The sequence below is a fragment of the Sturnus vulgaris genome, chromosome 18, assembly GCF_052056855.1.
Source record: "Sturnus vulgaris isolate bStuVul1 chromosome 18, bStuVul1.hap1, whole genome shotgun sequence".
In the NCBI taxonomy this organism is placed as follows: domain Eukaryota; kingdom Metazoa; phylum Chordata; class Aves; order Passeriformes; family Sturnidae; genus Sturnus; species Sturnus vulgaris.
Genome location: NC_142260.1, coordinates 1,078,317 through 1,096,403, shown reverse-complemented (window position 1 = coordinate 1,096,403; position 18,087 = coordinate 1,078,317). Strand labels below are relative to the sequence as shown.

At 39.9% G+C, this 18,087-nt stretch overlaps 1 protein-coding gene across 18 annotated transcripts in view; it reads right to left on the bottom strand.

Moving 5' to 3' along the window:
- Window positions 1–18,087, bottom strand: part of PLEKHA7 (pleckstrin homology domain containing A7) — a 135,224-nt gene that overhangs the window by 32,387 nt on the left and 84,750 nt on the right. For 17 of the 18 annotated variants that reach the window (XM_088175642.1, XM_088175643.1, XM_088175644.1 and 14 more), the window contains 5 exons: window positions 16,487–16,591; window positions 14,757–14,829; window positions 13,452–13,552; window positions 6,990–7,168; window positions 4,599–5,069 (listed from right to left, as the gene is read on the bottom strand). In XM_088175642.1, the coding sequence (XP_088031768.1) occupies window positions 4,599–5,069; window positions 6,990–7,168; window positions 13,452–13,552; window positions 14,757–14,829; window positions 16,487–16,591 (929 nt within the window). The remainder of the gene's footprint in view (window positions 1–4,598; window positions 5,070–6,989; window positions 7,169–13,451; window positions 13,553–14,756; window positions 14,830–16,486; window positions 16,592–18,087) is intronic. The other variant, XM_088175647.1, reaches the window with a different exon arrangement.

Genomic DNA, 18,087 nt, shown 5'->3' with positions numbered 1-18,087 from the left:
TAAAAAGAGGTATTACATCTGGCTTTAGTACTGCACCCATAAAGAACTTAAACTTTACAAACTAGATATTTTAGTAGGTAGTTAGGACAGAACTGGCCAAAGTTTTGACAAAGTCTAGTTAGCTCCCTCTCCTGCTTTAAAAATCTTTCTGTAGCCTCATGCTTATGCATGAGCCTTCCCGATTACTGATTCCTCAGTCAAACATCTGGGGGTTTTTATATTTGCAGTCATTTTCCCATTGATTCAGAATCTCCAAAGAGGAAACCATTATGCCAGGCTTGCTAACAAAGCATCAACACAAAAAGAAAAAAATTAAATTAAAAAAACCAACCCAGCAAAAAACCACACAGAGAAACTCTGAGCATGTTCTCATCACTTCACTCGATAAGTTCCACTCTCTGCATGAGAGGGAGATCTGATGGTTTGGAAAATGCAGGAATTCCACGTGAAAGAAAGGCCAGGATGGAAAAGAACATCTTTGTTCAGCATCCAAGAATAAGTGAAGCAAGGAGGAAAGCATTGCTACCACTAACTGCTGCTCAGTAGCTGCCACCATCTCTTTGTACTTGCAGGATTTGGCACTGCTGGACTGTCCTGAAATAGAGGATACACAATTCCTCATGGCAGCAAGCAGAATAACTGCCCTGCACTGCCTGCAGGATTACAAATCCAGAAAAGCTCTGCTCTCTCATACCACAAAATCTTGATGTTACCTTGAATTTCAGAGTGAAGCTTAAAGCAGGCAGGCAGTATGAACACAGGCAACTCAAAGATCAGCACACACTGGTCGTGCAACCTCTTTTAATTCTCTAATTCTACATCAGGTGTACTTGGAATGTTCTGTACTTTGCTGCCAGTTTTTTTCCACATGAGAATCATGTGGTAGAAATGCATTTTCTCTACATAGCAAGAAGGACTGAGATTGCTTGCAGAAGATAATGCCTCAAAAGCACATCTGAGGGAGGCATGAAGCTAGGGGAGATTGCTTTGGTGATTTCTCTGTGGAAAAAAAGAGAAGAGACTTCACCCACTCCTATACACCAGTTTAGTGGAGACCTCAAGAAGGCACAGGCAAACTATGGCATGTTGCAAATCATCTGTGAGTGATTATTTTCTAACTGGATATTAAAATGCGTTTATTATTAAAGGGACATTTATTATTAAAAGGACATTAATTATTGAGATCAGCTGGAATTGGTGGCAGTCAATGAAGCCACCAGGGCTGGCAGCTTTAGGAGCAAAACCAACCTGAAAAGAAAGGGCCCATGAGTTTTGCTGGGGGAAAGGGGAATCAAGCCTTCCTTCTAGAAAAGAATTAATTTTTCTGAGAAGAACTCAAAGAACTATTTTGAAAGCAGTATGTGGAGCAGCTGATATGAGCCAGTTTCATGCAATACTTCAGCCTGCTATAAAAAGAGAACAAAGTTGAATGTGTGTAACATGGCACAGGAGAAGTCACATTCAGAGCTGAACTTTGGAGGCAACTGCCTACATACAGGCACATGGAGTTTTCTCAGCATCTGAAGCAGGGAGAAACCTCAAGCTGAGATGACAGGCTTTAAGATGGTGGCATCTCTACCACACCAGGTTTGAGATGCTTAGAGATAATTTGCATCATGTAAAAACAGGCTCCGAGATGACACACCAACTTCTAGGTAAAGGACAATGACCCAAATTAGTCCACAACAGACTATGGACTATTGCTCTCTCAGAGATTAAGAGCAAAAGCAGCTGTTCTCGAGAATGTCCCTCATTTGAATGATGAGCTATAGAGAATATAAAAAGGAAAGCAGACATTAAAGAGTGCATAAAAGGCCTGATGTCATATTATATGGCTATTGGCCATGAAAATCATCCAGGGTCTGCAATGGGAAGCAATCATACAGAAGATATTGTAAAAAGAGAAGATAGATGTTCAAAAGACAACAAGTACTGCTATTAGAAACACTGTGCCCATTGATGGGAAGGCACAGAAGCTAACAAAGACAAGTAATGTTTCCTCCTTAAGCAAATCAGGAAGGAACAGAAAGTTCTGCATAACAAGAAAGGTTTTAACACTGCTTGCAAGGAAAGAAGTACCTCAACATGACTGCATCTAGTGGGGAAATATTAAGCTTAATTGAATTTATATATTTCTAAAATGCAAGTCAACTGTTAGAAATACCAAATTCTTCATAATTATACACTAAAGTTTATGCAGGCACTGGAACCAGATCAAAACTGAACAATTTCTGAACAGCTGCTGTTTGAAGGTCCTGAACTTGACCTTTAATTACTTAAACCCAAATCCTCCTGAAAACCTCCTTTCAAACTTTCCTCCAGTTGTCGAGATCTCTCTGAAAGGCTGGCAGGAACCTTAGCAAAGCAGGTATTCCCATTTGCTGAGAACAGAGTGGGATTGTGGCTACACTGAGAGGCCACTGAGAGAGGGGGATCTCCAAAGTGACAGCTGACATTTACAGCTCAGCAAACTGAGTGCTTTACTGCAAGTAAAACACCTGTCTGAAAGGTCTAAAGATCCATACAAAAGGTGCCATTCCTACAAACAGTCACACGAACAGCTTCAGTAACTGGTGTGCATCCCTTTAGCTGAAAGAATTCTCTTTCTTGTTATAAAAAACTTGCTGGCAAGCATTGAATCTGTACACACCTGAGCCAGGAAACAAATAAAACTCTGCTCATTCTGGGTTCTAGAATTATCCAGCCTTCTGAATCCTCAGAGGTTCCCTGTTTGCAACATTTCAGCTGGAGTAACAATCAACGTGGAGCTTTAGAAAATTAACTTACTAAAATCAAAACGGAATGTCAATCAAATTATCATCTCCAGCTCAAATTTCTACACCGTTCAATCAGGAAGGGATTTGACAACCAACACTGCACTTCTATCCATCATTTAACTACACTGCAGCACCTCAGCAGCCTAAGAGGAGGTGCCATTTAAAAGATGACTCTATTAATCTTTGGGAAGGTAACACGCAATTTATTCTGAACGCAGAGAATAAAATGGCATTTGTCAGGAAAAGGCAAAGAAAACAAGGTGAACTGAGCCAAAATAGGCATTTTCAGAGATAAGTATATGCAGACACAGAGCTATATCTAGAAATAGATACCCATAGATATACATATATATTTATCTGTATTTTCACTGAATACTGAGCAGCTCCAGCTGAGGTTCCTTTTAGAGCAAAGCCTGGCCCCTGCAATAACACTACGTGAACTCTGCACCTGACACACGCCCCTAAAGTTCATTTACTGGAAGGAGTAATAAGGAAAAAAAAACATACTTATTTAACTATCAGTCAAGCCTGTCACTGCCAGGACTTCTGAGGTAAAAAACATCAACAGAAGCTTTTTAAGCATTAGCTCATTAGTTCAAACATTTTCTTTATTATTTCAGGCAAATCGACACGTGTAATATGAACTTACCAAGTGCTTTTTTTTCATTAAACTCATATTCTTTTGGGAAGTACTGATTGATAGCCAAGCAAAAAATATGGAAGTTAATTGACTCTAGCAGTCTAAAAGAACATTAAATAATATCTAAAAGTAAGAAAGCTTCTTCAAGGGTAATTTCGAAGATAAAAGAGTAGAAGAATGGACTGCCACACAAAATTAGCAAGCCTTAAACGTCTTACTGGCTCCAAATTGACAAATGTTAGCTTTAAAAAGCATTTTAAAAGCTCCCAAAATGTTTTCTCCATTCTAAAAGCCAATGACATGCCAGTGTCTCTTGTTTGTTTATACTATAATTAGATTTGAGCAGATTTATAAAACACTAATTCAGTAGAATAAGCATATTTGAAAAATCCTCACAAGTAGCATCAAGCCCAACTGTTTTTCCTGCTACTTGACACAAGGTGACATTCGAAACAGATGCACACATTCATCACTTCATTTTTCCAACTGGTACTTAATCTAACTTTGAAAGCAAAACAATTATGAGATTTTCAGGCTACAAAAGCATCCCAGTGTGCACTTCACCTACTGGTGCTATTTATGTAATTTTCAGGGACAGAAAATGGAAAAGAGAATCCTGGAGACCACCCTAGGACATCTTCATCAATTAAATGAATATATGGAGACCTTTCAATGCTGTGACTGTGAGAGCAGTGATCTGACACACAGGAGTGAGCAGATGCTTGGAACAGGAACAGAAGACAGAGGAAAGTAATGAGCATTCCTTACTTGTTAAAGGGGAAAACAAACAATTACCTGTAATTTATATTGTGTGATTGTTTATGAATTAGAGGTAATTGAGGGTTGCATTTCACTTTCTGGCTCTTCAAAATTTAAGCAAATTTTAAGAAGCTTTAAGCATCCACAGTGATTAAATGAAGGAAAATAAAATGGCATGCTAATCTCATTTATTCTGTTTGCAATACTGGGACAACATTAAAGAGATTTGATTAGCCAATCCCATATTGGCTTTCCGGGAGATAAATGCCTAAAAAATACCATTCTGCACTGAAGGACAAAGGAAGTTTTCTTACATATTGATATTGTTCTGATTTGCACCAAAGGTATTACTAACACATATTTTCCTTTAATTTAAGACAATGCCACTTGGCCATGTAGTTAAAGACAGGCCCATCACCAACCTTTTTGTGTCTCCTTTCTGGACTTTTACCCAGTGCTCCACTTGAGCCATGTTACTTTTCCTTTGGAACTGCTTATCTGGATTCGTCCTGGGAACAAACCCTCTTTTATAGGAGCCAGTCCCGTTCTGCTGCAGCAGGCCAGCACTGGCACTTAATGAACTAGGAAGGGTCCCATTCTTCTCGGCTGCCTGGGACCGAGATGAATTCGTTAAATCTGGAAATAATGAATCAGCTTCTGTTAACGCGTGCTTAGCCTTTCCCTTTTTGGTTTCCAGAGTTTCTTTTCTGTGCACGTAACGCTGCTCCTCCTCCTTTTCTCTTCTTATCTCTTCACGCTTATCGTGTCCAAGCATTTCGGCTGATTTCTGATAACTCTCCTTTGTGTCTGTAATCTCTGCCTTCACACAGTCTTTGCAGGCATCCACATGATTGACCTGGGGAACAGCTTGCTGATCCACTCTTTCCGTTTCCCTGAAAAGAAAATGAGTGGCAGTAATGAACACTGTTTAATTGTGAAAAGTCGGTGTGGTCTCGGTGCTCTTTTACAAAGGATACCCACAAAAATCACCGTCTGCAGACTGTGATAAATTTGACACGTTAAAATAAATATGCTCAGCAAAACTCAGTTGTTATCCCAGTTAGACAAAAGTTACCTTTACTGTGCTGTCAAGGAAGCAGAAATTACTTATACACATCTGTAAACATGACTGAAAATACTAGTATTGCATGAAAAAAGTGCTCAACATAATATTATGCACAAGAAAGCTGTACATAAAAAAATCTTCCTATTCTAGGAAACACAGAAAGCCAAAAAACCAAAACTAAGCTGCCAACTGCTCATGGCAAAATATGAAAAAAGTCTTTCATATCTTTGTAGATGCCTCAGGGACTGCTCACTTCTGGCCAAGAGGACAAAGCAATATCTACATTTAAGTCAGTACTAAGGCCCAGGGAATTTCTATTGGGGAGCTATTCCTAAGGAAAAAATTGCTCTGCAAAAATTGCACTACAGCACAGTAGTTTACTTATTTACCTTATTGCCTAAATAATATCAGAAATCTTGATATTAAAATTTGACACACTATAAAATTCTAAGATTCTAGGATTCTAAGTTTCATGTTGCTTTTGACACATAACATAGTTCATTTGCAATTTTCTTCGTCTCCTTATGACAAAAAACTTCTCAACAACTTTTTCTTTCTCTCACAATGTAATGGCTTCTCACTGCTCTCAAGCTAGAACCTGACCAGCAGTGTCAGATACCACCATGGGTGTCATTTACTTAAGATCCATTAAATTTTTGTAGACACACTGTTAGAGATTTAGGAAAATTACAGCCTGGAAAATCCTTCTCAGGCTGGAGCTTCTCCTGCTCTCTCAGCTCCGTTCCCAAGCTGATCATGTGTCAACTTCAGTAAAGAGATTTTCTCCCAAGATAATCATTTAGTCAAAACAAAACAGAATTAACAACATTAAATTAACACCTGGTATTGACCATGGGACTCATACTAAAGTACTATCCCAAAGGTGTTACCCCAATTATCCAATAAACTACTGTCCTGTCTTAGCTCTGCAGAAGATGCTATAAATATGAATTGTGCTCTCAATAAACACCTTCTTTTCTCTAAAGAGGTCTGTGTGCGTGCTTTGGTTTAATTTAATTTTTTTTTAAAGTCTTGGTCCTCCTGCAGTGGAGCCAGGCCAGGGCCTGTCACTTGGAAAAAAAAAAAAAAAGAGAGCCAAGTTCTGGGTAACTTTCTTCAAAATGTGTGCTCACAGAGCCAACTAACCTTTTCCAATTGGTTTTTCAGGCTGTTAACAACCAAGCCAGCCTTCAATTGCTCACTATCAACTTCTCATAGACAGAACTTTTCTATGAGTTTTTCCTCCCTAGGTGAAACCAGTACAGTGTGTCACTGTCACTGCTCACTCTCTATCCAGCACCATAACCACAAATTTTATTTTTTTTTGCTGCTCAAGTGTGGGATACATATTGAGAAAGTAAGAAAATTACAGCCTGAAAAATATTCCAGGCTGGAGCTTCTCAGCTCTGTTCCCAGCCCATGAGCTGGTCCAGCTCAAGGCCAGGGAGAATTTCTCCCAGGGTGATAATTTGATCAAAATAAAAAGGAATTAATACCAAGATAGAAGCCCTGTTGTGGTGTGTGCCCAGGCCCTGGCCATGGGGTGTCTTCTCTCTGAACCAATCACCTTTTCTCTGCTCTGGGAGTTGCAGTCCTGCTATCAAACCAAGTGTGTTTGTGAATAAACTTGGCTCTTCCTTCCTGCCATGAAACACGACCACGTAGCCGCGCATCTTATTTCTGCCTCACTTAAAGGCTTCAAAAACCCCTTTCCCTGGCTGCACTCAAGCTCCTGAGTGGGACTTGCCTCTGGAGTGAGGAGCGTGTCTGCAGGAGAGCAGCCTGGTTCATGGCCCGGAGCCAGGCGTTCATGTCCTCCTGCGTGTCGGCGCTGAAGAAATACGTGCGCATCCCCGAGTGCTCCGCCTGCGAGCCAACCACACAATTCTTCTGGTAAATATAGGCCCGCATGCCTGTGTGAACAGCCTGGCACAACACAAGGAAGAAAGAAAAAAAAAAAAAAAGTAAGTCAGGCAGCTCCTCTTCCCTCCAAAAAAAACAAAAAAACACCCCCAAAAAAATTAATTTCGAAACGGCTTTGCAGGTCCCCGGGCGGGTTGTTGAATTTGGGGTGGGTTAGCGCGATGTCGCTGCAGTAAACTCAAAAGGGCTCCCCAATTTTTTACTGAAATTCTTCTGCTTCTGACTATTAAGCTGAAAGGCCGGTATGCTTCTGGTATTGACAGTGGGAAATTTCAGCTTTTCTTTTAATTGATACATTTCATTTGCCATAAATACCGTAGTACACGAATTAAAGAAATCCCCTGTACTAAACAAATTTAAGGAATTCTCAATGAGATGTGCATCAGCAAGCCAATTTTCCCAACTCATTTAATAAAGCAATTTATAAAGACAAAACACAGACAAAAACCTTTCACTTTAAGCAATTAAACAGCAATTCAAGAATCAATTATAATTCATGTTAAGATCTTTTGGTTAAAGCATGCACTTGAACACGTATTAGCTGCAAAGTCACAAAGACTTACTGATACAAGTTAGTAATTCTGGTGGAATTATCACAGCACATAAAACATTATCTCTGCACACTAAAATACTCCATGAAATTCCACTGCAAACTAGAGGTACTGGGAAATTTCTCTATAAATAGATTCAATATTCAAATTGATTCAATATGGAGTATCTTTGTAACTCTAGGCTAGTTGAATTTAATCAAATCTCATTGTATTAGCAATAGTATAAATATTACCAAATCATTTAAGTCCTGCAACACTTCCTATTAGCAGGGAGAGATTAATCTCCTTACTTTCCTAAAAAAACCTGAAGATACTATACTCTCCTTGAAAGCTCTTGTAATTATATTAAAATGAAATTAATAATCTAAATTTATTTGTATAAAACTAAGTCTCCTATCACACACAAAAACTAATAGCATTAAATACTGCTAACATGCGGTTTTTTAAAAAGAAAAATAATTACATCAAAATTTTAATTTGGCTATATTTGTTTGTAAAGGGTAAATGTATTTTGCAAATCCCGCCTAAAAAATGGGTCTTTTTATATTGATGAAATCCTCTTCCCCTCGTCATCTTAAATCAAAATTTAAAAAAAATATATATTGAAGGGACAACTATAGATGGCTTCAGAAATACAACAGCTTTGACAAAACTCAGGCTATTTAATCCAGTGCAGCCCTTCCTAAACATTATAACTTCAGTTGTTTATCTAGAATTTCCCAAATAACCGTGACCTTAGAGACTTGCACCAACAACTCCATAGAGCCAAAGATGTTCCTGCTATTGCAGTGCTTCTGAGCAAGTTCTGTGCAAATTTTCCTCCCTTCCTATGGCAGGCTGCTCCCCCAAAGGTGTGAAATGTGGCTTTTCCCTTCTGTGCAAGCAAGCCTGAGTTTGTTGTGAAAACTGGAGCCTGAAGTGGAACAGCGAGCTGAGTAAAGAGCAGGAGGGGAAGGAAGAGGAGGAAAATGTTACATAAAGAAGTGAAGACTCAGGAGAGTCTCCACTTCCCAACAACACTGGCTGAAAAGGGAATACAAGGTGGTTTCTTCTCAATTCCCACCATTCCTGCCTACCTAAACACAGGAAAACAGGATTTACAGATATTAAACAATAGCTCTGATCAGGCACATATTTAGAAATCAGAGAACTTCATTCATGCTTGCCTGGGTGAGTTCTTTGGTTTTTCTTTGTTATTGGGGGTTGTCCTTTTTCCTCCGTTTTCAGAACTCAAGAATGCTCAAAGCAAATACGATTTAGAAGCATTAATTCATTATAATTTACAACTACCATCCAGTGTATGAAGAGAGCAAAAACTGGCAGCTCCAGATAGAAAGGAAAATGGGGACTTTAATGTGAGACCTTGTGACTACAGAGTTCCTTCACAGAGCAGGGCTGATCCCACAGAAGGTGTTAAAATTCAGAAGTGAATCAATTCCTGCAGCAAAGCAGATGATTCAGTAGGACACAACCATTCACTGGTTTTATACTTGCTTAAAAAAACCCCCAGAATTTTGGGTAACTATCTGCAGAGACTGCATAGCACACTAATAAATGGATTTAAAAGCTGTCTTAATTAACCTGCATGCCCTGATCAACACAACCCACTTGTGTTTTAGGTTCGTCTTTGAACACAGCTACAAGCACTGCCCAAGAGGCTGCAGGTGAAAACATTCTGCAGTATCAAAATGCAATTTCTGCTGCACCACTCTGCCTTGAGAGACTGCAGCTCTCACAGCCATAAACATTGCCAGCTTCAGAAGGGACAGTGGAGACAGTGTGCAACTATCAATAAACACAATATCCTGAAGTTCACAATATGTAACGCTGGTTAAAGGGGAAAATCCAAATTTATTTCAGTTATTTATTAGTAGTGTGTTTTATATGCAAGGAAACCAATGTCCTGTAGCTGTCCCTGCTGGCAGACAGAAGCTAGCAGGCCTTTTGGGTTTGGGATTTTTTTTTAAAGCCAAAGCTATTAGGATGGCTACAGCACACTAAAAAGCCTAAAACACAGCACATGCTCACATGTACACCATACACACAACAGGGAAAAATAATATTGGTACCTATTCATGCATTCAGATGCCTTAATGTGGATAGATTGAGAAGAAAAGCAGTCTCTCTCCCATAGTGCACAGTAGGAGAAATGGACAGTAAACCCCAAGAGGATATCAACAGGACAAGACAAGGATAAAAAAATTAAACAAGTTAAAACCATTAAAAGATTCATGTTTAAAAAAAAAAAAAAAAAAAAAAAAAACAAAACAAAAAAAACAAACAAAAAAATTAACAAAATACTAAAAGTAACTGTTATGTTCACCTCCACTTGTTCAAAACACCTGACAAAAAGCCACCAGTCACAGAAAAAAGGGATAACTAAGGGAACAGTTTTCTAATAACTGTAATCTTTCCAAGTTAGTTCTGTCAATAAGCTGTAATATACAGAAAATTCTTCCTTGTCCTGAATTTTGATATTTATGAATCCTTTCTGAGCCAAAACTGAAATAATACTCTGAGCCTTTACTACAAACTCAACAACAGCCCACTACAACCTAACTCACATTTCACCTTTAAATCATATTGAGCTTTTTGAGGATTTCTAGAAGCTCAAACCCTCCCCTCTTCCAAATTCAAAACCAGCATCTCTCAAATTCACAGCCCTTGGCATTTCCTCACCTGACTCCCCAGACCCAGAGCAATATGGGAGCCTAAGGGTGCAACACTGAGAACATAAAGGAACAAACTGTGTCAATTTTTATTAGGAAAACCAGAGAGATCAAAGGAACAGACAGGAAAATTGTCCTGGTCTCAGGGGTCTAAGTAATGAACAAATACTTCCATTAGCAAGATCAATTAAAAATAATTTTCATGTTTGAAGACAACAAAGCCTCTAAAGAGACTGTGATGACAAGAACCTCCATAAACTGCTGCTACCCATGTCCAAAATTATTCTATTACTCCAAAGTACAGTCATTTCTCTGTTAACCACAGGAAGTATTTCCAGCTGTGTATTACTGTCCTGCAAGCCTTTTCACATTAAAATCTAAATCACTGAATTTGTGCTCACCCATGTTGGCATCAACAAAAAAATTATAATTTTAAAATGCAGCGATTAGATCAACTAAATGTCTTTAGGATGCAAGCTGCTGAATTAAATTTGCAGAAAGGACCCTGAAGTTCCAGGCTCACTCACAGCTTCCAGCTACTCACAGCACTTTGCTTGGCAAAAATAAAGTGACAAAATTGTCAAGAGTCAAAAACTGTATCAAGATAGAGACCTAAAAGCAGAGTTTCTAAACTAAAAAAAAAAAAAAAAAATTCAATGCACATACTGATATATTTCAAAGTAGGTGTTTATTGCATTTCCAAAGCCTATATGCAGTTCTGCAGGCCTGTAATTGTTAAACACCCAAAGAGACACAAAAACTTCAGCTGGACCTCAGAAGGTGATGAAAGGAAAAGGATTGTGAGAACTCCTACAAGACACATTTTAACACTTTGCAGGGTTTAACACAGACCCCAGTGTGTATGTATTTTAATGTATTTAGCCTCATTCTAACCAAATCATATGCAAAAAGCATCCATGTATTTGTTTAGCAAATTTCCTTCCTCCTACTGCAAACAAAAGAGTTGAATTTTTTGTTGTTGTTGTTGTTCCAAACTCATTGCCCCTTCGAGTGGGAGCCATTCCCTGTGCTGTAACAGAAGATTTACAACAATCCCAATGCAGAGCAGGCCAAATGTCAAAAGCACCACGGCACATTGCCCTGCTGGCTCAGGTCTTGAATGCAAAAAAAAAAAAAAAAAAAAAAAAACAAAAAAAACCACCTTATCTTTATTTTGGGCTTAATCTGCCCGTGTGTTCTATTTGTGGCTGTGAGACACGATGTCCCTCTGGGGCTGGGGGTGCTCTGAAGGGAGGAGATAAAGGTGATGCTGCTGAGTGATGGATGCCAGCAGGGCTGTGGGTGACCCTGTGGCCACTGGACACGGGTGCTGGACAGGGTCTGTGCCCAAAATCCTCCTGCTGCCCTTGGGTTGGGTCTAAATAAAATCACATCCAGCAGCATCCAGCCTGCAGTCAATCATCAAACACCTAAAGCAGAGTTAAAACCGGCCTGGCAAACTGATACATGAAATGTTGATTTTTTTTTTAATTTTTTTTTTTTTACAGAGTTTTCTACAATCAACTTTCTCTTGCTATCAACACCCTGCTTTTATCTACACCAACCTTTTAGTAATCACCCTGTGTTGAAAGTCTCAGGTTACTGGCTCATGGTATTTTCAGAAAAAGGCTCAGATTAAATAGCTGGTAGAGCTCATACAGGTATGATATCCTAAAAGGAACAGGGGAAGTCTGCATTTGCTTCTGGAAAGGTTTAACCATGACCAAACCATGGATTCCACTCCACTTGGCCAGTGGTTACTAAGAGCATGTGTAAACACCATCTGAATCCAATAAAATAAAAAGCAGAGAACCCTAGGAGAGTGCACTGAGTTGCCCTCTTTCAGTACATGCTTCCTCCCAGGAAAAGGCTCTAGAAAAGGAGGGATCTATGAATCACACTCAGTAAATACTGGAGGTGGAATGTTTTTCTTAAACAAAGATTTCTTTGTAGCTTTTTGCTGATAAATCATGCTCAATGCATTTGAAAAAGTACAATAAACATTTCCACAAAGTGTGCTGGATCTTTTTTAAACACATTTCCCAAGTTAATGTTTGCTTAATAAATTTCAAACCATTACCCACTTGAACATAGAATTGAAAGTAGTAAAAGGCACCTCAAAAAATCAAAATGCAAGAGAAAGTTCGATGTTCTTCATAATTTCAGCACAGAAAATATTTAAACAAAGATTCCTTCTGGATCTCCTAAAGTATGCCTGGTCAAAACCTGATGTGTAAACTGCTTTTGAAGTATACATCTAATTTGCTTGACAGAAAAACAAGTTCTGCTCTGAATTTAAATCTGCCACAGGCACAGAAGTTTCTGAACTTTGCCCAAGTGCTGCAGTTTTGACAATCATTTGGAGTCAGGTTTTTGCACTATCAAGTATATGTTTTGTTTCATATCTGGGCTTTTATAACAAGGACTAGAACTGTAAAATATACAATTATACAATAAAGACAGGACAAAGACCAGAAACCGTAAAAAGAGACTAGAACTGTAAAATAAAATATTACATTTATTTTTAGAAAAAGAAAAAACACAAAACCACCCACAAACTATATCAAACCAGAGTACTTTTTCCTTTAAAAAGTCCAGAGTGCTTAGGATGACTAAGTGCTGTCATTTTCTAATTGTGAGATTTGAGACAATTTTTTTCTTTAAAAAAAAAAAAAAAAAAACAACAAAAAAACCCCACAAAACCTAAGAGACATCAGTCCATTATGAGATCAAGTACTCTATTACAAAGTAAATAAGACAACTTTGCTTCCAGTTTGCAAACAGTACTGGAACAACTTGTCAATACTAATTTCTGATTTTAGAAACAGGCTCTTTACTCAGAAACACTTCATTAAGCTCTGAGGACACTTAGGAAGTAACAGACAGCAATGTCAATTCATAAGCAAAAAAAAAAAAAAAAAAAAAAAAGTGCCATGTCACATTTGAACAGGCAGCCAACAAGCCTGGCTGCTTTAAAAAACTAGTAACAAGTAAAAGAGGAACACAGATGAAGTTCTTTTCTAATGCAAACAAACCACGATTAGCTGATAAGTTTTACAAACGTACCTTAAAAGAAAACTTTCGATTGATCTTGTCTTCAGGTCCAACTGGAGAGATGACATAGCTAGGCAGTGGGATGCTCCCAAGAACAGACTCTTCTCTGCTGTCTGTGGAATAAAAAACCAGGATTTAATTCCCTGCACCGTTCAGTGGGCAGAGAATATATTCTCCTTTATGGACACAGAGAAAACAGGCATTGAGCACAAACTCCAGTGGTGCAGAGTGAATATGAGGGAATTCTTTCCCCAAGGACAGAGCAGCAGGGGCACAGGCCAAGGGGGAGGCTGAGCCATCTCCATCCCTGGAGCTTTTCAATGCCTGCCTTGATCCAACCCTGGGCAAGCTGGGCTGACTCCACTCCTGAGCTCTCTCCAGGCTCTGGGATGGCCCTTCCTGGAGTCCCTGTGGCCATGAATTCACTCAGGACTCAACACCAATAATACGTGCAGGAAAATGGTTTCGTTTTAAAGAAAAACGATTTTAAAGAAAAACAGAGTTTGTTTTCTTAACCAGATTGGAGTTTTTATTGAAGTTTTTAAATTTCTTTTTTCGGGGGGGGGGGGGTGGATGTCACTTTTTAGTTTCAGCCAGAAGAATACACTTGAAGAATAAAATTTATTGTGCCAAATGAGCAGTGACAGGCTGCATAACACGATGGACCTTCCATTTAGCACTGTACATCGAGGCTAATTGCTGTAATTAGGAAACCTCTCTTACTGCTGGCTCCAAGTGATCAACAGCAGAAATGCAGCACCTAGAAATATGAATTCCAAGTCTGATATTCTGGAATGCTTTTCAAATACTGTAGCAAATGAAGCATTCAAAACTTGAAAATAACCTTATGTAATACCTAGTTTGGTTTAAGATCACGTCTAACCTATTTTTTTGGGTAGAATTACTGGATTCAGAAGTTCTCACTCTTACTTCATTCCCAGGATTAAAACTGAACCAATGCCCTGATCTGGCCATAGGTCATTCTCAAAAATCTCAGATGTCCAAATGCAAGGAAGTAGGTACCAGAACACAGACCAGAGATGGGATAAATCTTATTTATTTCCAGTCAAGATGTTCTGCATAAACATAAACAGTGGCATGCACCAGGCATAAATTATGTGAAAAAAATATCACACAGCATCCTTTGCTTCCCCTGCTCTGGCCTAGAATTTGCTGTGCATTTAAGATGTGTGGCCAAGCAATTGTTTCACTGTTCATCCCAGAGCAACGAACTCCATCTGCAGAGTTCAGGTAGGCCATGCATTCATGATGGGTGCAGGTGAAGTGCTCAGACTAACACAGCTAATACCTACTCACCTTTGTAGTAAAACAAACAATAATCAGCGAGCACAAACCATCTTCTCTTCCATAATCGCATCCCAGAGCTGTCCTGAAATGCAAGAAATGAGGCACACTCCTCAATGAGGGAAAGTTAACAAACACAGTGTTGGTCCAGGGAGAAGTTTACCTAAATATGACTGCTCAGTGCAAAACAATATTTGCAAAATATTGTGCACTAAGAGGCAAAATATCCAGCTATAAAATAACGAGGGCAGAATATTCAAACTGCTAATTTTCATTAAGTAATTAAACCCTCATCCCAAACAGCATTCAGATTAACCTTGTACACAACCAATGCTTATTATATCTGCAAGAAGGAAACAAAGTGTGTTTCTGGATGGCACAAACTCCAACAAGGACTGCCTGCAGATCAAAATGAAAATCACTACACAGCTGTGAGGTACAACCTCACATTTCAGGCAATGATATCCTATAATTCAATCACCATATGTTACCCACGCCTAAAATGTAATTTAATCAAATATTCCGTAGGAAATAAAACAGGATGCATAATGTGCAAATTTTAATGAAGTATAATATAATGTGCCTGTGGAGATATATATAGATATAGATATATATAACCTTATCAAAATGAGTAATATTTGCATTGAAATTTAATTCCTGAAGCTTTTAAAATTGCCAGATTATAACCTAGGCAAGTCCAACTTCTTCAGCTTGGGCAGGCTTTGATGAGACCAGCAGCATAAAAGGCACCTTCAGGTTTTAGGGGCTTACAAGCAAAGGTTAGGGAACAGAAGGAAATAAGGATATAGAGCACTGCTCTAGCTATTCCCCTCCTCCTTTCTGCCATCAAATTAAGTATGGAAGGACTTTCTTCCCTTCCCATTTTCATGCTACAAGGCTGGCAACACATACTGTGTCTGAGTTCTGACTGTCCTGAAAACCAATGGCCTTGGGCAGTGGATGTCAACAGAGCTGAGAGCAGAAACAGCAGAATTCCAGCTCTCCCCCCAGGAGGGAGCAGACAGCTGGCAGCTCTTTCACTTCCCTGTCCATTTAAAACCATAACTGCAAACCTCAGATTTCTCCTTCTCCTGCCCACCCCTCAATCCTGCTCCAAACGAGCAGCAGGGCAATTACTCTCACACAACAAACAGCTTTATTGACTTATTACACTCAAAGATGTGTTTCTGTCAGCTTAAGAGTTCAGCTGTAGAATTCTGTTCAGTGGATGAAATTCCATAATCCAGCCTTTGCTGGCCACTGCTCTTTGTGACAGCAATGGGTAATTTCCCATCATTTTCTCCCTCCTGCTTCTGGAGAACAAGAAGGCACAGGGAACTGGAATTAAACCTTTGATCAGGGTGGAAGGGCATCACCAAAGAGGTCGAATAAAGCCTTCAGAGCCAACCCCAGGCTGTGTTCTGAGGGAGTCAAAGATCAGCCTGACAACAAGCCAGCAGGATAAAGCAGGGGAAATAACCAGACTTAGATAACGAAGTTACAGCCTCAACACCGAGCTGTGATGGTGATGCCCATTTATCAGCTTCCTCTTCTGAACCAAACCCATTTGTAAACCTTGTTTTTCCCACTTGCTGAGCATGAATTCCTCATTATGGATGTCCCCAACTCTGCCCTGTGCCACCAACACTCGAGCTTCTGTTTTCTGGCTCTTCCCTGATGACTGCACTGAAGTATATGAGCACATATGAATATATATGTGACACAGGTGAGCACATGCATACCTGTTTGTGCAGCCAGCCTCTGACCACCACAGGAACATTGGGATTCCTCCTGATCGCCTGATCCCTCTTTCCAAAGCTGTGAACTTTGTGTCCAGTCTTCACAACCTGGAAAGGATGATCACACAGCACTGCTCTGAGGCTCATTTCATATTGCAAATACTCTCCCCTGCAATAACTTATACTTCATTACACAGCGACAAAGTAGCCACGGCATTTTCAAGGGCAAGTCAACAGCAACGACATTTACAACAGAGCAAAGTCAATCTTGCACTTGCATCACATCAGGATGGTGTGCCAGCCCCTGCTGAGGAGCTGCAGCACTGCTGGGTCAAGGCAGAACTGTGGAAATTTCAGTCTGGGAAATTATTTTGGAGAGCTGCATGCAAATCTCTCTGGATAATATTGCACAAGTCTCTTACACACACAGGACTTTGAGCAGATGAATTCTACTCTTGCTCTTCTTTGTTTGGGTTTTGGGAGGGAGGGGGAGTTGATGGGGTTTTTCTGGTGGATTGTAGTTTTTCTTTCCTGTTTAAATTCAAACATTTCAAACACTGAAAGCTTCATAAAATGCTTGGACTCTGGCCCTGCAAACAAAAGGAGAAGACAGTGGTGCTACACAGCAACCAGTGGAAATCACAAGGACTAGGTAATGATTTGTGTCTTAGTGAAACCTCAGTTTTGACTCACATGGACAAAACTATTTCAAAAACAAACAAGCAAGGCCCATCCACCTGTGAAAAAGCAAGAATCACTCGATGAGTAATTTGCCTGTTCTTTTCCAGTTTGCTCCTCCAATTGCTGCAGGACAGACTCCCCTTACAGCTGCTGCCAACTTCTCCAAGAAAAGAGCTGGCCACATTCTTTCCTGCAGTGTCTCTCTTTTTAACCTCTGAGTTTGTCAGGGTACAGATGCTCTGTGGGCTGCAGGCAAACAGCAGCTCTGCAAAGAAGTATATTCATCACACACAAGGGGGTAACACCAGAAAAATCAGAAACGTCAGAAAAATCTCTCAGTGTACTGCTCCTGCCAGTCAGGCAACATCTGGACTAGAAGACAGCACATAATGTAAATAATTCTAGCAAAATATTATAACTTGACATGGATTCTGTTGGTTTGATTGATGAAGGCCAGGCTTTACCAATCTGCACTAAATCTCCTGTCTTAATGAAGGCTAAAGATAATAGCCACAATCAATATGAAAAAAGTAAGTGCACTTCTTTTTCTTCTTTTTTGGTGCTCTAGCACACAAAACAGTGAGGCAGATCTGAGAACTGTGAGGAGCTGTCAAAGGGCAGGATTTCCCCAGCACTGCCACCTCCCCAGCCAGCTCAGGGAGAGCCTGCACAGGAGCCACCAGGTGAGGAAAAATCCCACACCTGTCCCACACCTGTCCCACGTGGCCAGGTGCTGGCACAAAGGCAGCAGAGCAGGGTGGCATTTCTGAGGAGCTGGCCCTGCCATCCAGCTGGCACAAAGCAGCTGCCAGCCCTGGTCAGGGCAGGATGGAGCACTGAGATCCCCCAGGCTGCAGGGCACTGGATTTGGGGAAACACAGCCAGAGATGGGCTCTGTGTAAGGAAAATGAGAATTAACAACA